This window comes from Drosophila miranda (assembly GCF_003369915.1).
Source record: "Drosophila miranda strain MSH22 chromosome Y unlocalized genomic scaffold, D.miranda_PacBio2.1 Contig_Y2_pilon, whole genome shotgun sequence".
Lineage (NCBI taxonomy): Eukaryota > Metazoa > Arthropoda > Insecta > Diptera > Drosophilidae > Drosophila > Drosophila miranda.
The window spans coordinates 27,591,035-27,617,834 of NW_022881614.1; the positions used below are offsets into that span (position 1 = coordinate 27,591,035).

Consider the following 26,800-nt stretch of genomic DNA (forward strand, 5'->3'; position numbering starts at 1 on the left):
GTACCCATTTTACTAGCTACTTCATGGGTACCCATTTTACTAGCTACTTCATGGGTACCCATTTTACTAGCTACTTCATGGGTACCCATTTCACTAGCTACTACATTGTTACCCATTTCACTAGCTACTAGACGAGTACCCATATCACTAGTTCGGGGTAAACGATGTGGTGTCGCTGGTCCCCATGTCGTAGGAAATTACGGGTAAAAATGGAAATGATGAAAAGCATTGTTAGGGGTTAGTAAAGAAAGTACCCCTGGTCTGTTAGGGAGTGGTGATATCACCACCTCCGAACTAGTTCCCAGTACTGCTGGGATACGACTGCGCTTATTTATTAGTTAACTGAACATTGTCCGTACCGGTTGTTGTTTTCTGTTTTGTGCTGCAGTCATACCGATAAACCTTGAATTAATCTATTCATATGTGTAGTTCGTGTGTGTTCGTGTGCTGTTTGCGAAAATTACTAATTATTGATACATCTATTACCGCCGATACCGAATATCCACCCGGTTAGTCTAGGAAAATGACGAAGAGCAAGAAAAAGAAGGCCGCTTCTGACAAGAACAGTAATATAAAAGGGGAAGAGATCGCTACCGCCTACATAGTGACGCCGCCGGGCACGCCACCAAAAAACGGACTTAAGACCGCCAACAACTACGGCAATGGCACGAGTGGAAGTTCCACTGTCCCCTGGGGTAAGCAACAGGTCCATGGCTACGGGGCTTTCCTTGCTCATCAAAACCATGTTGCTCTTCCCCATAGAACGGGAAATCATTGGGCAGTTTCTGCTGGAGATGGGCGACAGTCAGAAGATCAGTGCTCGCAATGATTGGTACGTGGATAAGACGCAAATGCGGATGCTCTTCGAGGACTATCTGGAAAGGAGTCCCAAATACTCGGAGCTTCGCCTTAAGCTGTCAGCCAATGGAGCCTATAAAGTGAGTATCGGGGCGCTCTCAGTTCAGCAAAGACACTCTCGCACGCATACTAAACGAGGGGGAACGTTGTGAGTTGCTGCGGACACCGCAACTCTACGGTTATACCCGATACTAAGTCAGTATGGCTCTCCTCCGGCAGACGCCGCTAATATTAAACGACACGACAAAGAGTGCGTGCGAGAGAGACAGAAAATCAGTCCGAGCGTGACGTCGGGCGCTGCGTAGCCACTGCTAATTGATTTGTTCCTATTGGCTATAAAAATGATCTGATCTGATCCAGATTCAGCAATCTGATAGATATGGTCATTATCTATGATTCTGCGTTTTTAGTTTTCTCGAATGTGCAATATTGTGGATGCAACAGATTTTCGTCCTTTGTGGGGGCGGAAGGGGGTGGGGCGAAATTCTGAGATATACGTTTTATAGTGAGATCTAACAGAAGTGCGGATAGCAAATTTGGTTACTCTAGCCTTAATAGTCTCTGAGATTTGTGGATGCCCCAGATTTTCGTCCTTTGCGGGGGCGGAAGGGGTGGGGTGAAATTTTGAGATATTTTTGTAGCAGTGACATATCACAGAAGTCTGGATCCAAAACATCGTTGCTCTAGATCTTATAGTCTTTGAGCACTAGTCGCTGAAGGGGACGGACGGACGGACGGACGGACGGACGGACGGACGGACGGACGGACAGACGGACAGACAGACAGGGCTCAATTGACTCGGCTATTGATGCTGATCAAGAATATATATACTTTATGGGGTCGGAAACGATTCCTTCTGGATGTTACACACATCCACTTTTACCACAAATCTAATATACCCCAATACTCATTTTGAGTATCGGGTATAAAAAGCCCGTTCGCGATAAGAAGGAATACAAACACATACAGATTTTGCATGCATTTCCTTTGTTTGCCAACCTTCGACACTCGTCGACGCGACTCAAAAATCTTATCCATGCAGCATTCATATACAAGTGTAAAATATAGATTACCTGTTCGAGTATCACCAACGAGTCAATGAATCACTGCGGGCACACCACACATCTGGCTCGGTTTGCTTACCAAACTTAAAAAAAAACAAAAAAAAACGAGGGGGAACGTTGTGAGTTGCTGCGGACACCGCAACTCTACGGTTATACCCGATACTAAGTCAGTATGGCTCTCCTCCGGCAGACGCCGCTAATATTAAACGACACGACAAAGAGTGCGTGCGAGAGAGACAGAAAATCAGTCCGAGCGTGACGTCGGGCGCTGCATAGCCACTGCTACTTGATTTGTTCCTATTGGGTATTAAAATGATCTGATCTGATCCAGATTCAGCAATCTGCTAGATATAGTCATCCTCTACGATTCTGCGTTTTTGGTTTTATCGTATCTTTAAAAATGTGGATGCCACAGATTTTCGTCCTTTGTGGGGGCGGAAGTGGGCGGGGCGAAGTTTTGAAATATTTTTGTAGCAGTGACATATCACAGAAGTCTGGATCCAAAACATCGTTGCTCTAGATCTTATAGTCTTTGAGCACTAGTCGCTGAAGGGGACGGACGGACGGACGGACGGACGGACGGACGGACGGACGGACGGACGGACAGACGGACAGACAGACAGGGCTCAATCGACTCGGCTATTGATGCTGATCAAGAATATATATACTTTATGGGGTCGGAAACGATTCCTTCTGGACGTTACACACATCCACTTTTACCACAAATCTAATATACCCCAATACTCATTTTGAGTATCGGGTATAAAAAGCCCGTTCGCGATAAGAAGGAATACAAACACATACAGATTTTGCATGCATTTCCTTTGTTTGCCAACCTTCGACACTCGTCGACGCGACTCAAAAATCTTATCCATGCAGCATTCATATACAAGTGTAAAATATAGATTACCTGTTCGAGTATCAACAACGAGTCAATGAATCACTGTGGGCACACCACACATCTCGCTCGGTTTGCTTAGCAAACTTAAAAAAAAACAAAAAAAAACGAGGGGGAACGTTGTGAGTTGCTGCGGACACCGCAACTCTACGGTTATACCCGATACTAAGTCAGTATGGCTCTCCTCCGGCAGACGCCGCTAATATTAAACGACACGACAAAGAGTGCGTGCGAGAGAGACAGAAAATCAGTCTGAGCGTGACGTCGGGCGCTGCGTAGCCACTGAAAATTGATTTCTTGCTTTTGGCTACAAAAATGATCCGATCTGATCCAGATTCAGCAATCTGATAGATATGGTCATTATCTATGATTCTGCGTTTTTGGTTTTCTCATATCTTTAAAATTGTGGATGCCACAGATTTTCGTCCTTTGTGGGGGCGGAAGGGGGCGGGGCGAAGTTTTGAAATATTTTTGTAGCAGTGACATATCACAGAAGTCTGGATCCAAAACATCGTTGCTCTAGCTCTTATAGTCTTTGAGCACTAGGCGCTGAAGGGGACGGACAGACGGACAGATGGACGGACGGACAGACGGACAGACAGACATGGCTCAATCGACTCGGCTATTGATGCTGATCAAGAATATATATACTTTATGGGGTCGGAAACGATTCCTTCTGGACGTTACACATATCCACTTTTACCACAAATCTAATATACCCCAATACTCATTTTGAGTATCTGGTATAACGAAGGTGAACGTTGTGAGTTGCTGCGGAGACCGCAACTCTACAGTTATACCCGATACTAAGTCAGTATGGCTCTCCTCCGGCAGACGCCGCTAATATTAAACGACACGACAAGGAGTGCGTGCGAGAGAGACAGAAAATCAGTCTGAGCGTGACGTCGGGGGCTGCGTAGCCAGTGCAAATTGATTTGATCCTTTTGGCTATAAAAATGATCTGATCTGATCCAGATTCAGCAATCTGATAGATATGGTCATTATCTATGATTCTGCGTTTTTAGTTTTCTCGAATGTGCAATATTGTGGATGCAACAGATTTTCGTCCTTTGTGGGGGCGGAAGGGGGTGGGGCGAAATTCTGTGATATACGTTTTATAGTGAGATCTAACAGAAGTGCGGATACCAAATTTGGTTACTCTAGCCTTAATAGTCTCTGAGATTTGTGGATGCCCCAGATTTTCGTCCTTTGCGGGGGCGGAAGGGGGTGTGGCGAAATTTGGACACGAAACGGTCAAGGTCCGATATCACAGGAGTGTGGATACCAAATTTGGTTGCTCTGGCTCTTATAGGTTCTGAGATCCTTGAACTCATATTTTGCAATTGACAAAACCGACCATGAAACCTGTGTGTTAGAGAGAGACAGAGCGAGAAAGAATGAAATTGTTTTCTTGATTCTGGCTATAATAATTATACGATCTGGTTGAGATTTTACACTCTAGAACATATAGTCATCCTCTACGATTCTGCGTTTTTGGTTTTATCGTATCTTTAAAAATGTAGATGCCACAGATTTTCGTCCTTTGTGGGGGCGGAAGTGGGCGGGGCGAAGTTTTGAAATATTTTTGTAGCAGTGACATATCACAGAAGTCTGGATCCAAAACATCGTTGCTCTAGCTCTTATAGTCTTTGAGCACTAGGCGCTGAAGACAGACGGACAGACAGACAGGGCTCAATCGACTCGGCTATTGATGCTGATCAAGAATATATATACTTTATGGGGTCGGAAACGATTCCTTCTGGACGTTACACACATCCACTTTTACCACAAATCTAATATACCCCAATACTCATTTTGAGTATCGGGTATAAAAAGTAAATATATATGTATGGCTTTCAGACAATGGGAGTTCTCTGGGTAGTCTTTTTAAACTCAAGTTGATTTTCTTTATAAAAGATATATATGTACACGTCCATATGTGTGTAGTACATACATATGTACGTGTCTGTACGTATGTATGTATGTAGTTTATGACTCTTTCATTACATACATATGTACATACATATATGTATACTATTTTGCCAAAACCAAAACCAAAACTTGGAGTCTTGTGATTCCCAGCTTTAAACAAAAGCAATAGCAAAATAAAGGTCTCAAATACGTCCTCGATACGGCAGCCACGGCGATGCCTTTGAAGTATCAGAAAACTCTAATAATGGGGACATCAACGAACTTTGAACTCAACTCCCTGGGGTGATACATATGCGAGACCCACTTTGAGTCGATTGAAAAGTATGAGGAGCATGTGGAGCACCATGGCGATGAGTCGGACTTTAAGTCACTCGAGAAAATGACCAAATTGTAAGGCCAAAGTAGATGCCTAGATATCCTGCCTATCTTTTAACCTGGCTTCCCCCTCGACAGCTCCAAACCCTTAGTGACCCTCTCGTACCAGACATGCGTGGACAGTCACTACTTTGGCTTCACCCTAAAGACCGACCTTAAAGATGTGGTCGTGCAGAAGTTCATTATTGTGCAGTTGCGCCAGTTCTACTACGTGTACAATGGACGGATGCCGGTGACGATGCCCGAGAGTGGGGAGATGGTTTTCTTTGTGGACTCGCACGTGTTCACGATTCTGAGGGAGATGCCCATTGTGATCGGGTTCTCGAGCGAAGGTCAACGCTACGTGGAACAGCACCACTTCATGCGAACGAGGGCCATGCCCAAGCCCATGTTCAACATAAACCCGTACAGGCTGTGCAGCAAGGAGATCATCCGCAGCAAGGGCTTGTTCCGTGCCAATCCGCCTACGGAGGTAGTGCACGCACTGAAGCATGACAATGCCCAGTCCCTTCTGGCGCAGTACGACAAGGACTACCGCAACTACTGTGAGCGGGGTAGGGAGCTCACGCAGGTGAATATCGGCGGCGCTCTGCGCACTCTCTTACAGGTGGAGGACATAGAGTGTCTGCAGCACTATCTGGGGCTGACACAGTCGAAGGTGGAACTACATCAGTTCGGCAGGGAGCTGTCGGTGAAGATAAAACTGTCCTCCGCCAATAATGGAAGTGTCGAGGGTGTCCTATCTCCGGGCGACGACGTGCTGATAATTAACGAGAGTGTCCCGAATGGGAGTCCCGAAGATGTTCGGAAACTGTTGGAAAACAAAAACCTCGTTCTGGAACTGGCTCTTAAGGACTTCGATGCGATTATCAAGTGGGCCCGGAGTGTGGACAATAAGCTCGGATAGCTGAAGAAGCATCCGCGGGTCTACTTTGCCCGCGTCCTCGGCGTATCCACCCAGCGAGTGCACATCACCTGCGAGCGACAGCTTGCGGACAACACCACGTATACGCTGATCTTCCGACCACTGCGGGCTGTAATGCGCTACCAGTACCGGGCTCTCGAGCAGTTGGATCTGACCAACAGTCAGCATGTGCAGCGGATTCTCTTTCCTGCAGAGATTCCACGCCAGCCAGTGGCCGTGGGAGCTCTGAAGCTTCACAACCAGTGCATATCCAGCAATCCAGAGCAGATGCAGGCAGTGAAGCAGATTGCTCTGTGTCCCAGGCTGCCGGCTCCCTATATTGTCTTCGGCCCTCCCGGAACCGGCAAGACGGCAACCATCTGCGAAGCCATTTATCAGCTATATGTGTGCAGGCCAGAGTCTCACATCCTCGTGTTGGCCGGATCGAACACAGCCTGCGATGAGATTGCGCTGAGGCTGCTCCGCGCCATAGCCAAGGCGCCGGAGACCCAGCCGCGGCCCCTCACTCGCATTTTCGCCGCCTGCTGCGATCGACGCATCGACAACATCAATGACCTGCTACTAGAGTACTCCAACATGTATGCCCTGCACTTTTACCCGGCCGTCGAGGCAGTGCACCAGTACCGCATCGTCGTCTGTACCCTCAGCTTGGCAGGCAAGCTCTCGACGGGTGGCTTCGCCCTCGACAATTGCAAGCAGCCCGTGTTCTCGCATGTGTTTGTCGATGAGGCAGCCGCCTCCACCGAGACGGAGTCCCTCATGGGCATCACCTGCACAATCTCATATGACACGAATTTAATTATATCTGGGGATCACAAGCAGCTCGGCCCAGTGCTTCAGTCGCAACGGGCCAACGATTGGGGTCTGTCCGTGTCCCTGTTCGAGCGGCTTCTCCAGCGAAAGTGCTACCAGGTAGATGCGGGCGGTGGCTACAATGCAGCTATTCAAACGCGTCTCATTCGGAACTATCGCTCCCACCCGGAGATCGTTTCTCTCTACAACGATCTCTACTACAATGGCGAGCTCAAGGCGCAGGCTCCCATGGGTGAGCAGATCCTCCGCCCTTGCCTTGCAGAATATGATAATATGCAGAAAATCTTTTTCTGATTGCAGAGAATGTCTGTCGAGTGCAGAACTGGTTCCACACGACCAACGAATGTTTCCCGATTATGTTCCATTCGGCCTTTGGCACAGTAATGAACACCAAAAAGTCGGTTAGGTGAGTAGGAGCTGCCATTGCACCACTCCGAAGCATCATCTACGGGATACATCTACGTTTTCTCTGTTCCGCAGCCTGTGCAACAACAAGGAGATCGACACTGTAATGGATTATGTAAAGGATCTAATGTACTTTGGTATCAACGGAGAGCCAGTGGCGCAGACGGACATCGGGATCATCTCGCCGTACAAGAACCAATACCAACGCATCCAAGAGCAGCTTAAAATGCGCAATTGGACGCAGATCGATTGCGGTTCTGTTGAGTTGTTCCAGGGCAAGGAGAAGCAGATCATCATCGTGTCCTTTGTGCGCTCGTTCACAGCCAAGCTGGGCTTCCTCGACAATCATCGGGTGAGTGACTTCCCTCTGGAACGGTCTTCTCTCTGTAACTAATATTTTTACCCCACACAGCGTTTGAATGTCTTGCTCTCGCGGCCGATGTCTATGCTGATTATGATCGGCAATCCACGTACGCTGAGCCAGAACCATGACTTCCGGCATATCATCGATCTGTGCCGTGCGCGAAGGACTCTTGTGGGTTCCCCCTATTATCCGGATGAAAATGGCAAGAAGGTCGTCAACGGAACTGCTACTGGAGGAGCTAGAGAATCTGAAATAGGCAAGAATGAAAGATTGGGACACACACAATTTAGACGTGGTAATCCCAATGGTCGTGGCCATTGCGACAAACCCCAGAGAAACAGATATCGTGAGCACACAGTTCTCTACCGCCACATCCTCCTCACTGCTCACAGCTCCTTGTTTCTCTGGCCCCGTCCCCCACATCCACTGAGCAACCCCAAGCTAACTTTTCCCTCTATTATTCAGCTGCAGCAAAAACCGACACCCCACCGCAGGCGTCCAGGCTGTTCTACAATCAGAAGGAGCTTCTCAAGCTGGGCATCGAGTCAAAGGATGACGCCAAGTCGGAGTTGGACAAACTATTCCATGAATTGCCCAAGGTTCCGCGCTACGTAGATCACAGCTCGGACGCTGTTAGCTCTGTCTCTGCTCAAATGATAGAACTGAAGGTGAAGAATAAAACGGAGGTGGAAGCCAAACTGCTGGCAACAAATTCAACCAAATTGGAGCCAGTTCCAGTCAAGCCATCTTCACAAGCAACTGTTCCAGAGCCAAGGAGCTTCACGGGTCCGATGCGATGTTCTAATCCAATTGCTCCATCAATGAGTTCACCAAGGACCTTCACGAATCTACCAACACGAGGACCAACAGAGTATAGACATATTCCAACCGGATCCGCACGATTCGAGAACATGCATGCGCCGTCTGAGTCGCATTGCAACACAAGCAACGCAAATTGGAACAGCTACAGCCATCCACGGCCAGAGGAACCCAAAACTAACGAGGGGGAACGTTGTGAGTTGCTGCGGACACCGCAACTCTACGGTTATACCCGATACTAAGTCAGTATGGCTCTCCTCCGGCAGACGCCGCTAATATTAAACGACACGACAAGGAGTGCGTGCGAGAGAGACAGAAAATCAGTCTGAGCGTGACGTCGGGGGCTGCGTAGCCAGTGCAAATTGATTTGTTCCTTTTGGCTATAAAAATGATCTGATCTGATCCAGATTCAGCAATCTGATAGATATGGTCATTATCTATGATTCTGCGTATTTAGTTTTCTCGTATCCTCAATATTGTGGATGCAACAGATTTTTGTCCTTTGTGGGGGCGGAAAAGGGTGGGGCGAAATTCTGAGATAAACGTTTTATAGTGAGATCTAACAGAAGTGCGGATACCAAATTTGGTTACTCTAGCCTTAATAGTCTCTGAGATTTGTGGATGCCCCAGATTTTCGTCCTTTGCGGGGGCGGAAAGGGGTGTGGCGAAATTTGGACACGAAACGGTCAAGGTCCGATATCACAGGAGTGTGGATAACAAATTTGGTTGCTCTGGCTCTTATAGGTTCTGAGATCCTTGAACTCATATTTTGCAATTGACAAAACCGACCATGAAACCTGTGTGTTAGAGAGAGACAGAGCGAGCAAGACTGAAATTGTTTTCTTGATTCTGGCTAAAATCACTATACGATCTGGTTCAGATTTTGAACTGTAGAAGATATGGTCATCCTCACCGATTCTGCGTTTTTGGTTTTATCGTATCTTTAAAAATGTGGATGCCACAGATTTTCGTCCTTTGTGGGGGCGGAAAGGGGCGGGGCGAAGTTCTGAAATATTTTTGTAGCAGTGACATATCACAGAAGTCTGGATCCAAAACATCGTTGCTCTAGCTTTTATAGTCTTTGAGCACTAGGCGCTGAAGGGGACGGACGGACGGACGGACGGACGGACGGACGGACGGACAGACGGACAGACAGACAGGGCTCAATCGACTCGGCTATTGATGCTGATCAAGAATATATATACTTTATGGGGTCGGAAACGATTCCTTCTGGACGTTACACACATCCACTTTTACCACAAATCTAATATACCCCAATACTCATTTTGAGTATCGGGTATAAAAAGAACGAGGGGGAACGTTGTGAGTTGCTGCGGAGACCGCAACTCTACAGTTATACCCGATACTAAGTCAGTATGGCTCTCCTCCGGCAGACGCCGCTAATATTAAACGACACGACAAGGAGTGCGTGCGAGAGAGACAGAAAATCAGTCTGAGCGTGACGTCGGGGGCTGCGTAGCCAGTGCAAATTGATTTGTTCCTTTTGGCTATAAAAATGATCTGATCTGATCCAGATTCAGCAATCTGATATATATGATCATTATCTATGATTCTGCGTTTTTAGTTTTCTCGTATACTCAATATTGTGGATGCAACAGATTTTCGTCCTTTGTGGGGGCGGAAGGGGGTGGGGCGAAATTTTGAGATATACGTTTTATAGCGAGATCTAACAGGAGTGCGGATACCAAATTTGGTTACTCTAGCCTTAATAGTCTCTGAGATTTGTGAGTATCCCCAGATTTTCATCCTTTGCGGGGGCGGAAGGGGGTGTGGCGAAATTTTGAAACAAACTCGTCTCGGTCCGATATATTAGGAGTGTGGATACCAAATTTGGTTGCTCTTGCTTTTATAGTCTCTGAGATCTAGGCGCTAATGTTTTACTCTAAGCAAAGCCGGCTATGCTACGTGTGTGTTAGAGAGAGACAGGGCGAGAAAGAATGAAATTGTTTTCTTGATTCTGGCTATAATCATTATACGATCTGGTTCAGATTTTGCACTCTAGAAGATATAGTCATCTTCTACGATTCTGCGTTTTTAGTTTTCTCGTATCGTCGAAATTGTGGATGCCACAGATTTTCGCTCTTTGTGCTAGCGGAAGTGGGCGGGGCAAAGTTTTGAAATATTCTTGTAGCAGTGACATATCACAGAAGTCTGGATCCAAAACATCGTTGCTCTAGCTTTTATAGTCTTTGAGGACTAGGCGCTGAAGGGGACGGACAGACGGACGGACGGACAGACGGACAGACGGACGGACGGACAGACAGACAGTGCTCAATCGACTCGGCTATTGATGCTGATCAAGAATATATATACTTTATGGGGTCGGAAACGATTCCTTCTGGACGTTACACACATCCACTTTCACCACAAATCTAATATACCCCAATACTCATTTTGAGTATCGGGTATAAAAATTCGATATGTGCCATTTCATAGCTAAGGAAACCAATTTAACTCACAGCCCCTATGAGGACCCGGGCGGTCGCCTGATACAACAGTCGTCTGCTGGGTCCTCTTTTTGACTTTGCTATTTTGGCATTAGAGCGGTCTCCGATCGTCCGCGTGCCTAGTAGCAAAACCATTTACAAAATGCACACGCATTTGTTGTGTAACTACATCGCCTTTGCGAATAAGAAGTCATTTGATTTCTGATTATCTGCTTCCCTTTTGGTTTCGCACCAAATGCGAGTGTATATTTTATGATATGATTTAATAATGTTAGACAAAGAGTCTTTTGTAATGCAATTATTCATTGTTTTTTGGAGTCGAAAAACTCCTGGAGTCAGTTCCAGATAAATACAGAAAAGAAGAAAGCGTACGCCCCTCCACTTGTTACAAATGAACGATGCATTCCATTTATAAAATGTCAAGGTTTCAATAGTTTTACTAGAAAACTAGATACATATGTTTCAATGAATCAAAATTAAACTTTTGTTGTTCATACGAATTGTTAAAATAATATTAATTGAAAGACATGATGTATGAGCTATATATGTATATGTTATTTAAATGGGAGCCCGGTAAGAATACGCCCAAGTCTTTCCCTGCTACAAATGAATTCTATGCATGCCAGCACTTATGTTTCCATCTACTCAAAGACACCCAGATTTCAATAAAGGCAAACAATAAAGACAAGTACACCACTCGTTTTTTCTGCTACAGCTTTGATAAAGAACACAGTTGGCCTTGCAAATTGAACATTTCGAGTGTGAAGGGGGAAAATCGTCTACCTCTCAATACACATTTTTCGTTACTGGTTTCAACAACATCAATAGTCAAAAGAAAAAACATTCAGAATTTCTTGAAAATTATTGTGCAAGCAAACACAAGATTGATCGGCATTACGTTGCGTCTCAGTATAAACGTACAGATTTCCAAGCGCGGGATGAATGCTTCTGGGAAGACCAATGGGCGTGGTGCCTCCACAGTCCCCAACTACAATCGACGCAGCACGGCCGCGACGCGAGGCAACGAGACAACTTCCTCCAGGGCCATTTCGACGGCGCCGCTATCGGGTCACTCGGCGGGAGCACGCAAGGCGTCTCACTGCGGAGCGGGCGATGGAGGCTCCGTTGACGGAGGTTCTTGGAAGATGCAACGACATCGTCTGGGAGGTGGTTCCACATCAGCGACAGGCCCCACAGCACGCCTGGCGCGGCCTACCATTGCTTCGGCCCTGAGGGCATCCAGCAATCAAAAGTCGGTCAAGGAGCAGCGCGAGCGAGCCACTATTGCTCTGACGGCCACTCTGAATAGGTCGGCAAAGGGGGCCGCCAAGAGCAATAATGTTGCAAGAGAAGCTTGGACCAAGAAAGAGGTTGGGATGACAGAGTCGGCGAAGCAAGCGGCTCGATCTCGTCTGTGGCCTTCCAAGAAGACGGGTGGACGAGAGACCCTCCGCCTGAAGAAGGAAACTCAGGAAATAAATCTGAAGGAGACTGCGGAGGAGGCCGAGGCTTGCCTGGAGGGGCATCTACCGGCTGAGGATGTGTCCAATCGCCTGCTGGAGGCGGGCGTTCAGACCAACGAGATGGAGATACTCAGCCATGGTCCGCTTCCTGGCTTCAGGGTACTGATCCCCTCCCAGCCCCTGCTGGAGAAAATTGAAAGGGAGCGTCGTGAAACTAAGTCCCGGCTAGACCGCCAATCGACGCGCAGATTCGCCCCGTACGAGCTGCAGGAAGAACAGCATCTGGACGAGCTAAAGGAGTTCACGGAGCGCAATGCCGTCACCAAGCGCAGTCCCAAGAAGCCACCACCCGTCATGTACGCCAACTACGACAATCAGTACCAGAACGTTTTCAAATCCATGGACGACTTTTTCAACCGTGAGGTCCCGAAGTCTGAGTCCATCACCGACATCAAGGAACGCATCAAGCGGAAGGAGCAGGAACTCCTCAGCCTCTTCGATGGAGTGGACAGCACAAACGAGTAGCCAGAGGCTTAACCGCCCCAAAACCAATTCAAATTCCAAATTCTTTGTGCTCAAATTGATCAAAATTACATAATAAAAGGAATGATGGGTCCAAGTACGTTAAAATAAAGTTTAGAAAGCTTAGTTTTAGAAATAAAGACCGACTTGGACGGTTGACATACATAACTTTTCCAGCAAGTAATTTAAAACGAGGGGGAACGTTGTGAGTTGCTGCGGACACCGCAACTCTACAGTTATACCCGATACTTAGTCAGTATGGCTCTCCTCCGGCAGACGCCGCTAATATTAAACGACACGACAAAGTGCGTGCGAGAGAGTCAGAAAATCAGTCTGAGCGTGACGTCGGGCGCTGCGTAGCCAGTGCAAATTGATTTGTTCCTTTTGGGTATAAAAATGATCCGATCTGATCCAGATTCAACAGTCTGATAGATATGGTCATTATCTATGATTCTGCGTTTTTAGTTTTCTCGAATGTGCAATATTGTGGATGCAACAGATTTTCGTCCTTTGTGGGGGTGGAAGGGGGTGGGGCGAAATTCTGAGATATACGTTTTATAGTGAGATCTAACAGAAGTGCGGATAGCAAATTTGGTTACTCTAGCCTTAATAGTCTCTGAGATTTGTGGATTTCCCAGATTTTCGTCCTTTGCGGGGGCGGAAGGGGGTGTGGCGAAATTTGGACACGAAACGGTCAAGGTCCGATATCACAGGAGTGTGGATACCAAATTTGGTTGCTCTGGCTCTTATAGGTTCTGAGATCCTTGAACTCATATTTTGCAATTGGCAAAGCCGACCATGAAATCTGTGTGTTAGAGGGAGACAGAGCGAGAAAGAATGAAATTGTTTTCTTGATTCTGGCTATAATAATTATACGATCTGGTTGAGATTTTACACTCTAGAACCTATAGTCATCCTCTACGATTCTGCGTTTTTGGCTTTATCGTATCTTTAAAAATGTGGATGACACAGATTTTCGTCCTTTGTGGGGGCGGAAGTGGGCGGGGCGAAGTTTTGAAATATTTTTGTAGCAGTGACATATCACAGAAGTCTGGATACAAATATCGTTGCTCTAGCTCTTATAGTCTTTGAGCAATAGGCGCTGAAGGGGACGGACAGACAGACATGGCTCAATCGACTCGGCTATTGATGCTGATCAAGAATATGTATACTTTATGGGGTCGGAAACGATTCCTTCTGGACGTTACACACATCCACTTTTACCACAAATCTAATATACCCCAATACTCATTTTGAGTATCGGGTATAAAAATAGGTTCAACAAAGAGAACAGGCAGGGAACCAAATATGAAATACACTTCCATTCAATATCTGGTCGTTGTTTGACCACCGATCGATACACTACGCGCTATATAATACAATAATTCAATATTGTAGACATGGGACCAGAACACTTGGTTTAAAATCAGCACAATTTAAAATTTTCTGGAGCAGATGCAAGCTTTAGGGAAAACGACAGTACTCTTTGTAAGGGCATGATGGCAAGTACATTCGTATGACAGAATTTTGGGCGTTACATTCGTCCAGCTGTCGGTGGCGTACGTGCTCCCATTCACCACCAGTTGTGGTGCCAGCGTTGCTGGCCAGCCAACGGCTCTGGCTGCAGTTCCCCGTGCGGAGAGAGTATCTGGAGCCCTGCACACGTAGGTTCAGATGCCTTTTCGTGGCCTATTTTATTTATTTATATGAACAATTGCATATTATAACACACAACAGAGCAGTAAAATCAGCTGGGAAAATGTAGTTATCGACCCACGGAAATATACCAAAATAAACCGTCTCATTTTAAAAATATACCGTAAATATACTGACGAACTCAAGTTCTTTATACATATTCCTCGTTTTTGATATTCCGTCCAATATTTATAGCTAGACAGATTTCTCAGCTGTGCCCACATAATTTTACCCAACTGGTGAACCTATTTTCTACTTGACTGGTTTATTTTAAACACTTGCTTTTATTGGATTTTGCTTAAAAAAGAGTTTTAGCGGAAAAGTTAAAAAAAAAAAATGTAAGAGAGTAATCGTTCCTTTGCTCAATTTTAATATTCCGTAAAATAATGCTGGCTTAGTAAAATTTTCAGCCCAGCCCAAATAATTTTATCCGATCGATGAATCAATTTTTTACAAGATTAACGACTTTTTTTATATTGTATTTTGACTAAAACACGGTTTAAACAAAAAAGTAAAAAAAACCGTAGCAATGTTGTCATGTCAATGTTTGTTCCAGTCCCACCTGAACGATAGGTGGCCAGGGCTGAGGGCGACGCGCCATCTAGCGGAAGTCCAGGGAGGCTCGAAGGTGAATGGGGTCATCGGGGGGAGCTGGAGCCGTTACTGGGGATATAAGGAAGAGAATAGGATTAGTTATATGTATTAGTAAGGGAAAAAGGGATAAATAGGAGTGAAAATATTAGAAAACGTGGATTGGATTATGGAAATGGTGGAGCGTGGACGGAGTAACGTCGAATTTTGAAATTTTGTGCTTAAAACAGAAAGTTTGAAGTGAGTACAGAAAAAGCGGGCGATAAAATAGGTTGTAATGCAGAAAATTTTACTAACAGCCGGCAAGGAATATAGCCACCAGAACCGGGCCAGAAGGTTTCCTGGAGAGGAACACTGGAGTTCGAGAAAGTCGACTGCAGAGAATAAGACTGCCCAACGTGAACCTGAGTGTGTGAGCCAAGTAGCGCGGGACGTGTTAAGGGGGAAGGTGAAAGAGGACGATTTAGCTGCCAGGGCGATTCTAGCCACACCGCACGATCGTTGCATCGCCTTCCAGTGCGTGCCACACGTTTGGTCTCATTCACCAAGTAAAAACCCCGAAACCCTTTTCACACACACCCACACGCGCACACGTATACACGGACCTATATAAATTTAGGGCTGACCGGCCACGGCCAGCGATCGCCCACGTCGTTTGAACTTAAAGAAAAAAAACATATTCCGCACTCCAAACACCGTTCCACATTAAACGTTATTTTGTTCCATGTTTATTTATTTATTTATTTATTTATTTATTTATTAAATTAACAAATTATCTGTTAATAATGGTACTTAGTTACTAAAGGCAGAAAAAGATAAGTTAAAAGTTAGCTAAATTTAAATGATTATAAATATTGCATGCAATTAGTTTAAGAGACAGTTCAGGGGATAGGGTTAGACAGAGGGAGTTATAATTATGGCATAAAACCCTAAAAGGTTCATGATCAGCATAATTAGACCTACATATGGGTAGACGGATAGGCCTAAAAGTACGGGTAGGTCTGGATGGAACGGCCAAGTCAATCTGACCCAAGGGAGATTGGGAGTCAACAGTCCCAAGAAGGAGCTTGTGCACGAACATTACGCCATTGCATATTCTGCGATGGTGCAACGACGGCAGGTCAATAAGATTTAGCCTAGACCGGTAGGGTGGCAAGATTCTACCCGAGTCCCAGTTAAAGTTCCGAAGGGCAAGAATTAAAAATTGCTTTTGCACGGATTCAATAACAGCCTGCTGCTCTTTATACTGCGGGCTCCACGTGTGTTGTCCTTTATTCAGTATTTAGTATTAGCGTAAACCGTTTAACGTAAAATCTTGGCCATTAAAAAAAATATGTAAAAACACCAACACCTTTCACGAACCTATATCTGCGATCAGCTGTTAGCCTTAGTGGGTGACGCGGGGGTCCCATCAGTCCACCGTATTTGGTCGAGCGATTTGTGGAAAAATATTGTTTATTGTTTATGTCCCGGGGACCCTTAACAAGAGCTCTTGGTAGGTTAAGTCTCCGTAGGGGCCCGAGTTAAATTAACTCCCGTAAAACTGGATCCACTCATCTACACATATTCCATTACGTGGGGGTGAGGGAATCCCTGTTGGTTGAACGAAATTTCAGCAGTTATTTCCTTGTTTGCCTTTGTGTCGAACGTTTTGGTGTTTCTTTTTGGTTAGTGATAATTTTGAGTATAGCTATTTATTAATGAGAAAGATGAAATTTGTCAATTGCATTAAATTTAAAATAGAGGGAGGACGCGTGGCGTAAGCCATGGATTAGGCCAGCCGTTACCGTTCCAGCAGAGGGTGGCCAAAATGAACGTTGTGTTTGGTCACAGGTAGGGCTGGCGCGCGAAGTGATAACACCCAAGCTTCACCCACTTGATAGCCGTCTGTTTATGATTTTCTTTGTTGTTGTTAGGTTGTTGTTAGTTTTTATGTCCCGAGAAGTAGTATGTCTCCTTTTTTGTCTACATTTGGCGGGCAAGGGGAACTACCCAGCCCTGGGGTCGACAGCTAGCCGGCATTGCCCTCTGGGAAACAAGCAGGCTTAAGGTGAGCGTAAAGCTGGTCCTTAATGGCGCGGGGTGATTGATGCTAGGGATGGATAGACGGAGGCAGTTAACGGATATATAAAATATGTGATAGGGACTTACGAATTACAGTTGAACATTTTGTCGCTATTCGATGTCGCAAGTGAACGTAAGTCACTGCCGTTCAACAAAAAAATGGACAGGGAGTTTGCGACGGACACATTGCCTGGTGGACTGTGATATCGAATAAATCTGTGATGTAATGTGATATTGGAATAAGTTAGAGTAAGTCATGTAGGTAAATATTCATTGTAGTTTCGCACCTGTTTGTTTAAAACAAAGCCGCTTTCGTGTTTTTGAACCTGTTGGGGAGCGCAGAAACTGGAGCGGTTACTGGTCCCGGCTAGTCACGTGTCCCCCTCTTAATGAATCTTGTAAGAAGAAGAAGAACTGTTAGGAATTTTTGTTGTTAGGTTTTGTGTTGTGTTGAATGTGTTTGAAGTTTGAGTGTCTTAGGTGTCGATCGAATATACATGTATGTTATTATTTATTTATTCAAATATTTAATTGCATATATCTCGTTAACGGCGCTAGTTGGCGCAATATTTATATCGGTATTTATTTATTTATTTATCGGAGTATTTATTGGTCCGAAGCGTGGTGTTATTTATTCTTACTAGTTATTTCTTTGGGTATTTATTTCTTTATTTATATATATTATCTTAGTTTAGGAGTTTCCCTTTTTTTTTTTGTAATATTGGTGTTGCTCGGTGCAGATGCCACAAGAAGGGGGTAGTCGACAGTATCATACGCGATCACGCGTAAACAAAACAGTGGACCAGATAGGAGAAGTGTCAGGGGCGATGTTTGATCAAGATCGGGAGGAACTTGGAGCTGTGGGTGGGTTGCCAAGAACACCGGTCCAGGCCAGGTCAGAAGAATGGCCAATGTCCGATCCTACACCCACGCTTGCTTCCGAACTGGCATCAGCAGTCAACGTATCGTTGGCTCAGGCTCATGCGACACACAGGGCAGCGAACACTGACTCGATTAGTCGGGTGTTGCAGGAGGAGTTGCGTAAGGGGTTTATCGAGATGATGCACCAACTCAACGAGGTACTCCAGCCGGTTAGACAGCTGCAGCAGCAGAAGGAACCGCACCGGGAGGAGGTTCGCCACGAGCAGGAGTATCGAGGAGCAATCCCGAAAAGGAAGCCGTCTAGCACGACTGATGCGCCGATTCCGCCACCAAAACCATTTTTGGCTCGCTCGGGGCGAGGTGGTATTGGTCCGGAACCGTCTTCAGGAGTAGGACCGACCGCATCCAGTGAGCAGCATCAACGGGGTGGGCATCAAGCGCGAAATTGGCGAAACCCGATAGCACTCAGACACTCGGGTCAGGGTCGTGGCGAGGGTAGGAGAGCTGGTGGGATTCCTCGAGAAGATCCGCATCCAAATCCCCCGGGTTATAAACCTTGGCCACGGTGGGGCCGAGTCGAAAAATGGGACGTGACGTTCGACGGAGACAGCAACAAAATGACAGTCGAGGATTTTGTGTTCCGAATTGAATTCCTACAAGCCCAATGCCGCTGTCCGTGGGATGAAGTTCTAAAGGGATTTCATCACCTGGTTACAGGAAACGCGCGGGAATGGTACTGGCAGTACATCCGTGATCATGGCGGTGGTGTTTGGCAGGAACTAAGGGGCGACTTAATTGCTCGTTTCCGAGGCACGGCGTCCGAGTTCGACCGTATGAGAGAACTGCGAGAAAGAATGCAGCGGTCAAACGAGAGTGTGGAAGACTTTTTCCATGTCATGAGAAAGCTCGCGTCGAGGTTGGAGATGCCACCACCTGAAAAGGAGATGGTAAAAATCGTCAAAAAGGCACTCAGAGATGAGATAGCGAGTTTCGTCTACGGCTTACGGGTTTATTCCTTAGACCAACTGCGGGATGAGGGCGTGGAAATAGAGGCACATCTGAAGAGGAAGGCTCGATCTTCGTGGCGAGGAGCACCCAAAGCCACAAACTATGGTCGCGGGGCGAATGCGAACGTCAGCGAGGTCGCGCAGGATTGGTCGATTAGCGATGAAGAGGCAGAGGTCATTGAGGAAGCGCAAGTGACACAGCGTGTTCCACAGAAGTTGATTTGCTGGAAAAGTCGCATCTCAAATTTCCCCATGATATTCGCGATGTGGAAGAGTCCACGAATGCCGAACTGCTCGAGTACTTCAAAGGTGTGTCCGATCTAGCATGTTGCCTGGGTGTAGCTGGTGTAACCTGATTCGTTTTCAGGCGAGCGGAATGGTTTTGTTCAGGTTGGAGCCGAGGGCTACTTCTTTCCAAACAAGTTTAAAGACGAGGCGGAGAAGTATTACAACTTTGAGGCGCGACCGAATGACGTCTGGATAGTGACAGTGCCCAGATCAGGCACCACTTGTAGACAGGAGCTGATCTGGCTGCTGGACAATGGCCTGGACTGTGAGCAGGCCCAGCGGCGACCTCTCACCGAGCGTTTTCCCTTCTTCGAGTTGGTCCACTGACAATTCTGCTGGGCATCATAGTATTCACTGCGTCTTTTTCCCTTAGGTTTCCACTCTTCATGCACAGCCAGGTCAAGGCAGAGCTTCTGGAGGAGAACCATGAATCAGCTGATGCCTTGGAATTCATTGAAAAGATTTCCCGGCCGGGATACGAGGTCCTAAGTGAAGTGCCTTCTTCCCAGCGACGCTTCATCAAGACGCACTTTCCATTCTCCTTGCTGCCGCCGAGTGTTTTGCAGAACAAATGCAAGGTTCGACTCTTTGTTAAGCAGTTTTTTTTTCATAAGAAATGTAATCCAACTACGTATGTATTTCAGATCGGTTACGTTGCCCGCAATCCCAAGGACGTTGCAGTCTCCTATTACCACTTGAACCGACTCTTCCGCACGCAGGGATACATTGGCGACTTTGAGCGCTTCTGGCGATACTTCCAACGAGGATTAACTCGGTGATCTGTCACAACATCTGTCATATTAAAGCTTGTCCATCGAATGTACTTTGCAGATCCCTGGCTACCGTACTACAGCCATGTGAATGAAGCCCAGAACAATTGCCACTTGTCCAACGTTCTCTTTCTGCGTTACGAGGACATGCTGAAGGATCTGGCAGGCACTGTGCATAGAATTGGTTCCTTTTTGGATTGTAGACCGACTGCCGCAGACCTCGACAAACTACTCATCTGAGCATTGAAAACTTCCGCGTGAACAAGTCCGTGAACATGCATGAAATGGCCTCCGTTGGAATCCTGAACAAAAACGAGGCGGGATTCGTCCGGAGAGGCGGTGGAGAGAGTGCCAAAAATGGTCCGCACACTCAAATGGAGTTTGTCGATAATCCCAAGCTGCTGAAATGCGCCAACGAATGGATCGAACAGAATGTTAAATGCTTTAAGACCATATGAAAGTGTGGAGAAATATAGCTCGACGTCACCTGATTTTGCTTGGCACTTTTACTGTTTGTTTCTTTTTGGTTTAAGTTGAGGCTGAACTATACTAGAACTAACGTATTTGCACATTGAAACTATCCACACTGGCATTCGCTATCTGCTTGTGTATATCGTTAACCTCCGCCTGGGTCAGGGTGCGCTCCATATGGCGATAGACAATGCGGAAGCACACGCTCGACTTGCCCGTCTTTGGATGCTTAAATTTGTCCACAAGACTGATCTGAGAGAAAAAGAGTTAGATTTATAGGGAATTATCCTCCACTCTACTTACTTGTTCCACAATGTCACCAGCCACCGTCCGAACCAGATCGTAGAAATCGTTGGGCGAGAAGCCAGCATCTACCTCCACATCGGAGAGCAGCCAGAAGGACAGGTCGTTGGTACACTGCGGATAGTCGCACTGCACTGCATCTGCCTGATGGAACACCGGGTAGTGGGTACTGTCGATCTCATCGCGCCGATACACTTCCCCCACCACCAGGAAATTGTCCAGTCCACCAGAGATCAATTCAACCTGGTGGGCCGTGGTGTGGGCGCGGAGCAGTTGGTGCTGGTTAATGTAGTAGCAGTCTGATTTCTGGCGACTCACATGATCGCTGGGTATCAGCAGGTTGTCGAAATTCTGCTGCACTGTCATTACAGGATTCAGTTTGTCGTAGACGGAAAACAGTGGATTTCCGCGCGATTCCGGTAGGCTCCATAAAAGTAATTTACGATGCGCTGGCGAATGATGGACAGGGGATGATCCCTCTGGAGGTGCTTATTCGCTCCCAGGTACGACAGAATTTTGGGCGTTACATTCGTCCAGCTGTCGGTGGCGTACGTGCTCCCATTCACCACCAGTTGTGGCTGCGCGGGAGGCGGTGTCTTTTCCACAACAGCGTTGCTGGCCAGCCCTGCACACGTAGGTTCAGATGCATTTTCGTGGCCTATTTTATTTATTTATATGAACAATTGCATATTTTTTTATTATTTTTTTTTTTTATACCCGATACTCAAAATGAGTATTGGGGTATATTAGATTTGTGGTAAAAGTGGATGTGTGTAACGTCCAGAAGGAATCGTTTCCGACCCCATAAAGTATATATATTCTTGATCAGCATCAATAGCCGAGTCGATTGAGCCCTGTCTGTCTGTCCGTCTGTCCGTCCGTCCGTCCGTCCGTCCGTCCCCTTCAGCGCCTAGTGCTCAAAGACTATAAGAGCTAGAGCAACGATTTTTTGGATCCAGACTTCTGTGATATGTCATCGTATAATGATTATAGCCAGAATCAAGAAAACAATTTTATTCTTTCTCGCTCTGTCTCTCTCTAACACACAGGTTTCATGGTCGGTTTTGTCAAAATATGAGTTCAAGGATCTCAAAACCTATAAGAGCCATGGCAACCAAATTTGGTATCCACACTCCTGTGATATCGGACCTTGACCGTTTCGTGTCCAAATTTCGCCACACCCCCTTCCGCCCCCGCAAAGGACGAAAATCTGGGGCATCCACAAGTCTCAGAGACTATTAAGGCTAGAGTAACCAAATTTGGTATCCGCACTTCTGTTAGATCTCACTATAAAACGTATATCTCAGAATTTTACCCCACCCCCTTCCGCCCCCACAAAGGACGAAAATCTGTTGCATCCACAATATTGCACATTCGAGAAAACTAAAAGCGCAGAATCATAGATAATGACCATATCTATCAGATTGCTGAATCTGGATCAGATCGGATCATTTTTGTAGCCAAAAGCAAGAAATCAATTTTTAGTGGCTACGCAGCGCCCGACGTCACGCTCAGACTGATTTTCTGTCTCTCTCGCACGCACTCTTTGTCGTGTCGTTTAATATTAGCGGCGTCTGCCGGAGGAGAGCCATACTGACTTAGTATCGGGTATAACTGTAGAGTTGCGGTCTCCGCAGCAACTCACAACGTACCACCTCGTTTTTCTTTTAAAACTAGTAATAATGTCGTTGGACTCCCTTTCCTTTGTGACACACTTTATTCCCAAATTCCAGAGTGATACGAGTACTTTTTTTTTTACCAGTGTTATAGTATATACATATGTGAGCTCCAAGAGAAGGGGGAATAAAATTCCACTCCAGACTCCGTATACTCTGTGATTTCGACTGGTTTCCGTAGATGAAGCAAATGTTTAAGAGTTTAAGGGAAATTTGTGTTTTCCGAAGCTTTTCGCAATAAGTATAGATTACCTTGACTACATCAATATTTCTGAAAGTAGTGCTCTTAATTGCTAGGGTCAGATGCGACTGAGAGAGGAGTTGCTCACTTTTGAAATCGTTTGCTGTTAAGTTTTCTGTTAATTATTGTGATATTACGCCATTCTGTCAACCGATGTCTTAGTAAGACTTTGGGTCGAGCTTCAGCTTGGACAAACAATGAAGTTGTTTGTCAATTGCTTGGACAAATACTCGTACTCAGGTGGAAAAACAAATATCAGAATGGGGAAGAGGTTAAGATGGGAGACAAGAAAATATCAAATAAAGGGCCAATTAAGGAAGGTGATTGTGCGTTCTGTTTATCTTATCAACGACAAATTTTGACCCCAGGGGCGTCATTTACAATCCTCAATTTGTTTGCATACTAAAGCAACATTAGCTGAAGAGCTACCTACAAAAGAGAAGACGATGTTTCCTGATTCCCAATTCGTAGGCTATTGATAAACAATCAGTGGGGGAATATTCAAATTAGCCAGGTCTCAAGTGTGATTAGCCGATTTCTCACACATTTCAAGCATCAAAGCAGACAGCAGACAGAACGGAACAGAACAGAACAGAACACAACAGAGCGGAGAAGACGTTGAGCTGACGGCTGGAGGGATCAGATCCCACAGAAGAAGCCGCCTTGAAATTTACGAAAAGAGCCGCCTATAAATCGCAAGATTTCAGCACTGCCCAGGGCTTTATCTAAAGCTCCATTCGGAACAGTATTCGAAGCATAAAGCGTAACCAATTGATTGCTAATTGACATTGATGTGTCGATTATTTTATGATTATTCTTTATGATCGTTAAATTTTGAGATACCAAAAGGCGAGCGAGATCGAACACCAAACTTGATTCAAATTTGTAGATCACTTTGAACAATCAAGCCACTCCCTGAGTACTTCTCAGGCCTTGTCTTACCTTGTCTTCAGTTGGATTGTTATAATTTTATAACTACACGGGAGGGCAAATTAAGTCTGTAGTTCGGGTACCACAAAAACCACTTAAAGACGCTTTCTTTAATTGCCCCCAAAACGAAGATTGGGTTTTTGTTTTTCGAGAAACCTGTGGGGTAGTTTTTGGCTGCGGATGTGGCTGTGACTGTGGCTCTGACTGTGGCTCTGCCTCCAGCTGCTGGCCAGCTCCATGGACAGACAGTCATTTGTGTGAAAATCATCGTAGCATGAAGCGTTGTCAAATACCGTTTGTTGCGGGGGTCGGTCCACTCTCATGCTTTTGTTTCGGCCATTTCAAGGTCTGTACAGAACCCGTCTGTTGGGTCAGACCTCCCTCCATTGACCAGAGCAGAGCTCTAACAATGCGGGTTCTGGCATCATTTTCATAGAAACGGCATTAGAAGTTACTCATACGCAGCGTGGGTTGGATAAGATTAACGAAAGCCTACATAGACATAGCTCATCCTCCCCATTCTCACTTGACTCTTTGCAGACAGCAGAATGAGCTCTAACAACTGCGGTTTCATCGATCCGCAGGGCCAGTTGAGCGCAGCCCTCGCTAATCGGGACATACGGGAATTCCACACTGCCCTGGACAGCGGTGCCCAGGCCAATCGCCAGGACGATCGAATGCCTCTCAGGTGGGCTCCTGCATTCAGCTGCTGCTCGAGTACGGTGCCTCTCCGAATTTGGTGGATCAGGGCGAGTTCACGCCCCTCCACCATGTGCTGAAGAATATAAAGATTGAGGCAGGCACTAAGCTGGAGCTGATCCGACTTTTCCTGAAACAACCACAGTTGGACATTGACAGCTATCGGAACGGGCAGGTACGCCAGATGCTGAGGGATCAGTATCCGGAACTGCCGTTGCCGGAGCAGAGATCGACTGCGAGCGACTCCTCCGCACGCTGCGGGACGGAGACGAGAACCAGTTCGAGCAACAGTTCGCGGAGTACCACCAGAACGTCAGCGGAAACGCAGACAAACAATGCAATGCCAACCAGGAGGAGTATCAGTCCCTGCTGGCGGAGAGTATCAAGCGGGACAAGCAGCGAGCCTTTGAGGCCATCCTCGAGACGGGCATCAACATTAATCCTTCAAAATTGAGCGACATCAGCCCCGTGGAGTTGGCCGTAATCTGGGGAAACCACAGGGCGCTAGAGAAGCTGTTGAAGCATCCGCAGCTGAGGCTGACATCGCATTCCAAGCTGCTGAACGCGATTATCAGTCGCTGGCTGAGCAGCCGCTGGACGACTTCTGTGACCACCAGCGCTGCTTCCAGCTGCTGCTCGAGAGCGATCGTGTGGACATCAATGAGGCGGACAAGGCTGGCCTGGTGCCACTCTCCTATGCGGTCAAGTATCGCAACACAAAGGTGGCACAGGAGCTTCTACGGCAGGGAGCGAACATCGGGGCGAGAAGCGCGTTCGGAGATCTTCCCATACAGGAGATGGACCCGAAAGTGCTGGAGGAGCACTTCGATTCCTGCATCACCACCAACGGGGAGAAGCCCGGTGACCAGAGTTTCGATATCATCATCAACTACAAGAATCTGATGAGACGCCAGCGAGAGCCCAGGCAGTCGGACAAGCGGAGCATTGGCCATCCTCACAAATTGGAGGACGAGATGACTCAAATCGCATACATCGCCGATTCCAAGGAGCTGCGTTACCTGCTGCAGCACCCGCTAATCTCGAGTTTCCTCTTCCTCAAGTGGCACCGCCTCTCGGTGATCTTCTATCTGAACTTTCTACTTTACTCTCTCTTCACTGCCTCCATTATCACGCATACGCTCCTTAAGTTCCACGAAAGCGACCACACGGGCCTGACTGCCCTCTTCGGCCTGTTCTCTTGGATAGGGATTGTGTATCTCATGATCCGAGAGGTCATACAGCTTGCCATGTCGCCGCTGCTGTACTTCAGGTCCATCACGAACCTGATGGAGGTGGCTCTCATTGTCTTGTCGATCCTAACCTGCATGGAAGCCAGCTACGACAAGGAGACGCAGCGCATACTGGCCGTCTTCACCATTCTGCTGGTGTCCGTGGAGTTCTGCCTGCTGGTTGGCTCCCTGCCAGTACTCACAATTTCGACGGCTGCGCGCCGTCTCCAGCAGCTTCATCAAGAGCTTTGCTCTCTACTCGATCTTTGTGCTTACGTTTAGCCTGTGCTTCTACATACTGTTTGGCAAGCCCCAGGTGGATTCCTCCTCTCCGAAGGACAGCACGCCAGAGCCAGCAAAGGAGGGAGAAGATGATGGTCACTTCAACGAATTCTCCGTGCCCATCGAGGCGCTCATCAAGACGATTGTGATGCTCACGGGAGAATTTGATGCCGGTGACATAAAGTTTGACAGCGTCTACACTTACCTGATCTTCCTGCTCTTTGTGTTCTTCATGACCATTGTGCTGTTCAATCTCCTGAATGGTCTGGCTGTCAGCGATACTCAGGTGGGTTTATATTTCCTTTTCTTCCTCGGCTTTATCCAACTGTTTTCTCCCCTCTCTTTTCCCACAGGCCATCAAGGCCCAGGCGGAACTGAACGGCGCCGTTGTCCGCACCAATCTGCTGACCCGCTACGAGCAAGTTCTCACTGGCCGAGATGGACACGCTCAGACCTCATCGTCCCAGTTGAACAAAGGCAGTCGGTTCGCTCGAGGAAGACCATGAGCTAGTCACCGGTTCAATCGTAATTTTCTTCATGCTTTTCTTGAGTTTCACGCCCTCGTGGCTTTTCCCACACTTGGGACCCCACTAAGCAGAAAAGCGAAAGGAGAGAAAATCTTCACTGATGAATCGCCTGATCGGATCGGATGGGCTGTTATATACTCACAACACATACTCATTGGCCGCATTTGCGAATCGCTGGGCTGTGAACAAGCTTGAATTGAAAGAGTGTCGGCACTTCGGTGTGCCAAAGATACATATCT

The 26,800-nt window shown here is 46.7% G+C and overlaps 1 protein-coding gene and 2 pseudogenes across 1 annotated transcript; 2 read left to right on the forward strand and 1 right to left on the reverse strand.

Annotated features, from left to right (window-relative positions):
- The first annotated feature begins 794 nt into the window (after positions 1-794).
- LOC117193908 lies at positions 795-12,909 on the forward strand (annotated as a pseudogene).
- Positions 12,910-19,409: 6,500 nt separating this feature from the next.
- Positions 19,410-20,661, forward strand: LOC117193909 (sulfotransferase 4A1-like). The gene is made up of 6 exons (XM_033398583.1): positions 19,410-19,443; positions 19,513-19,747; positions 19,807-20,011; positions 20,078-20,208; positions 20,287-20,374; positions 20,407-20,661. The coding sequence occupies exons 1-6, from the start codon at positions 19,410-19,412 to the stop codon at positions 20,659-20,661; spliced, it is 948 nt and encodes a 315-aa protein (XP_033254474.1).
- A 30-nt stretch (positions 20,662-20,691) lies between these two features.
- On the reverse strand, positions 20,692-25,992 carry LOC117193910 (annotated as a pseudogene).
- Positions 25,993-26,800: the final 808 nt, after the last annotated feature.

What these genes read in the sequence shown, in the direction of transcription:
- LOC117193909 (XM_033398583.1), top strand. Translation starts at nt 19,410, where the DNA reads ATGTGGAAGAGTCCACGAATGCCGAACTGCTCGA. An exon ending in ACGAATGCCGAACTGCTCGA is followed by an intron (nt 19,444 to 19,512) that starts GTACTTCAAAGG and finishes ATTCGTTTTCAG; the next exon opens with GCGAGCGGAATGGTTTTGTT. An exon ending in TTCCAACGAGGATTAACTCG is followed by an intron (nt 20,209 to 20,286) that starts GTGATCTGTCAC and finishes ACCGTACTACAG; the next exon opens with CCATGTGAATGAAGCCCAGA.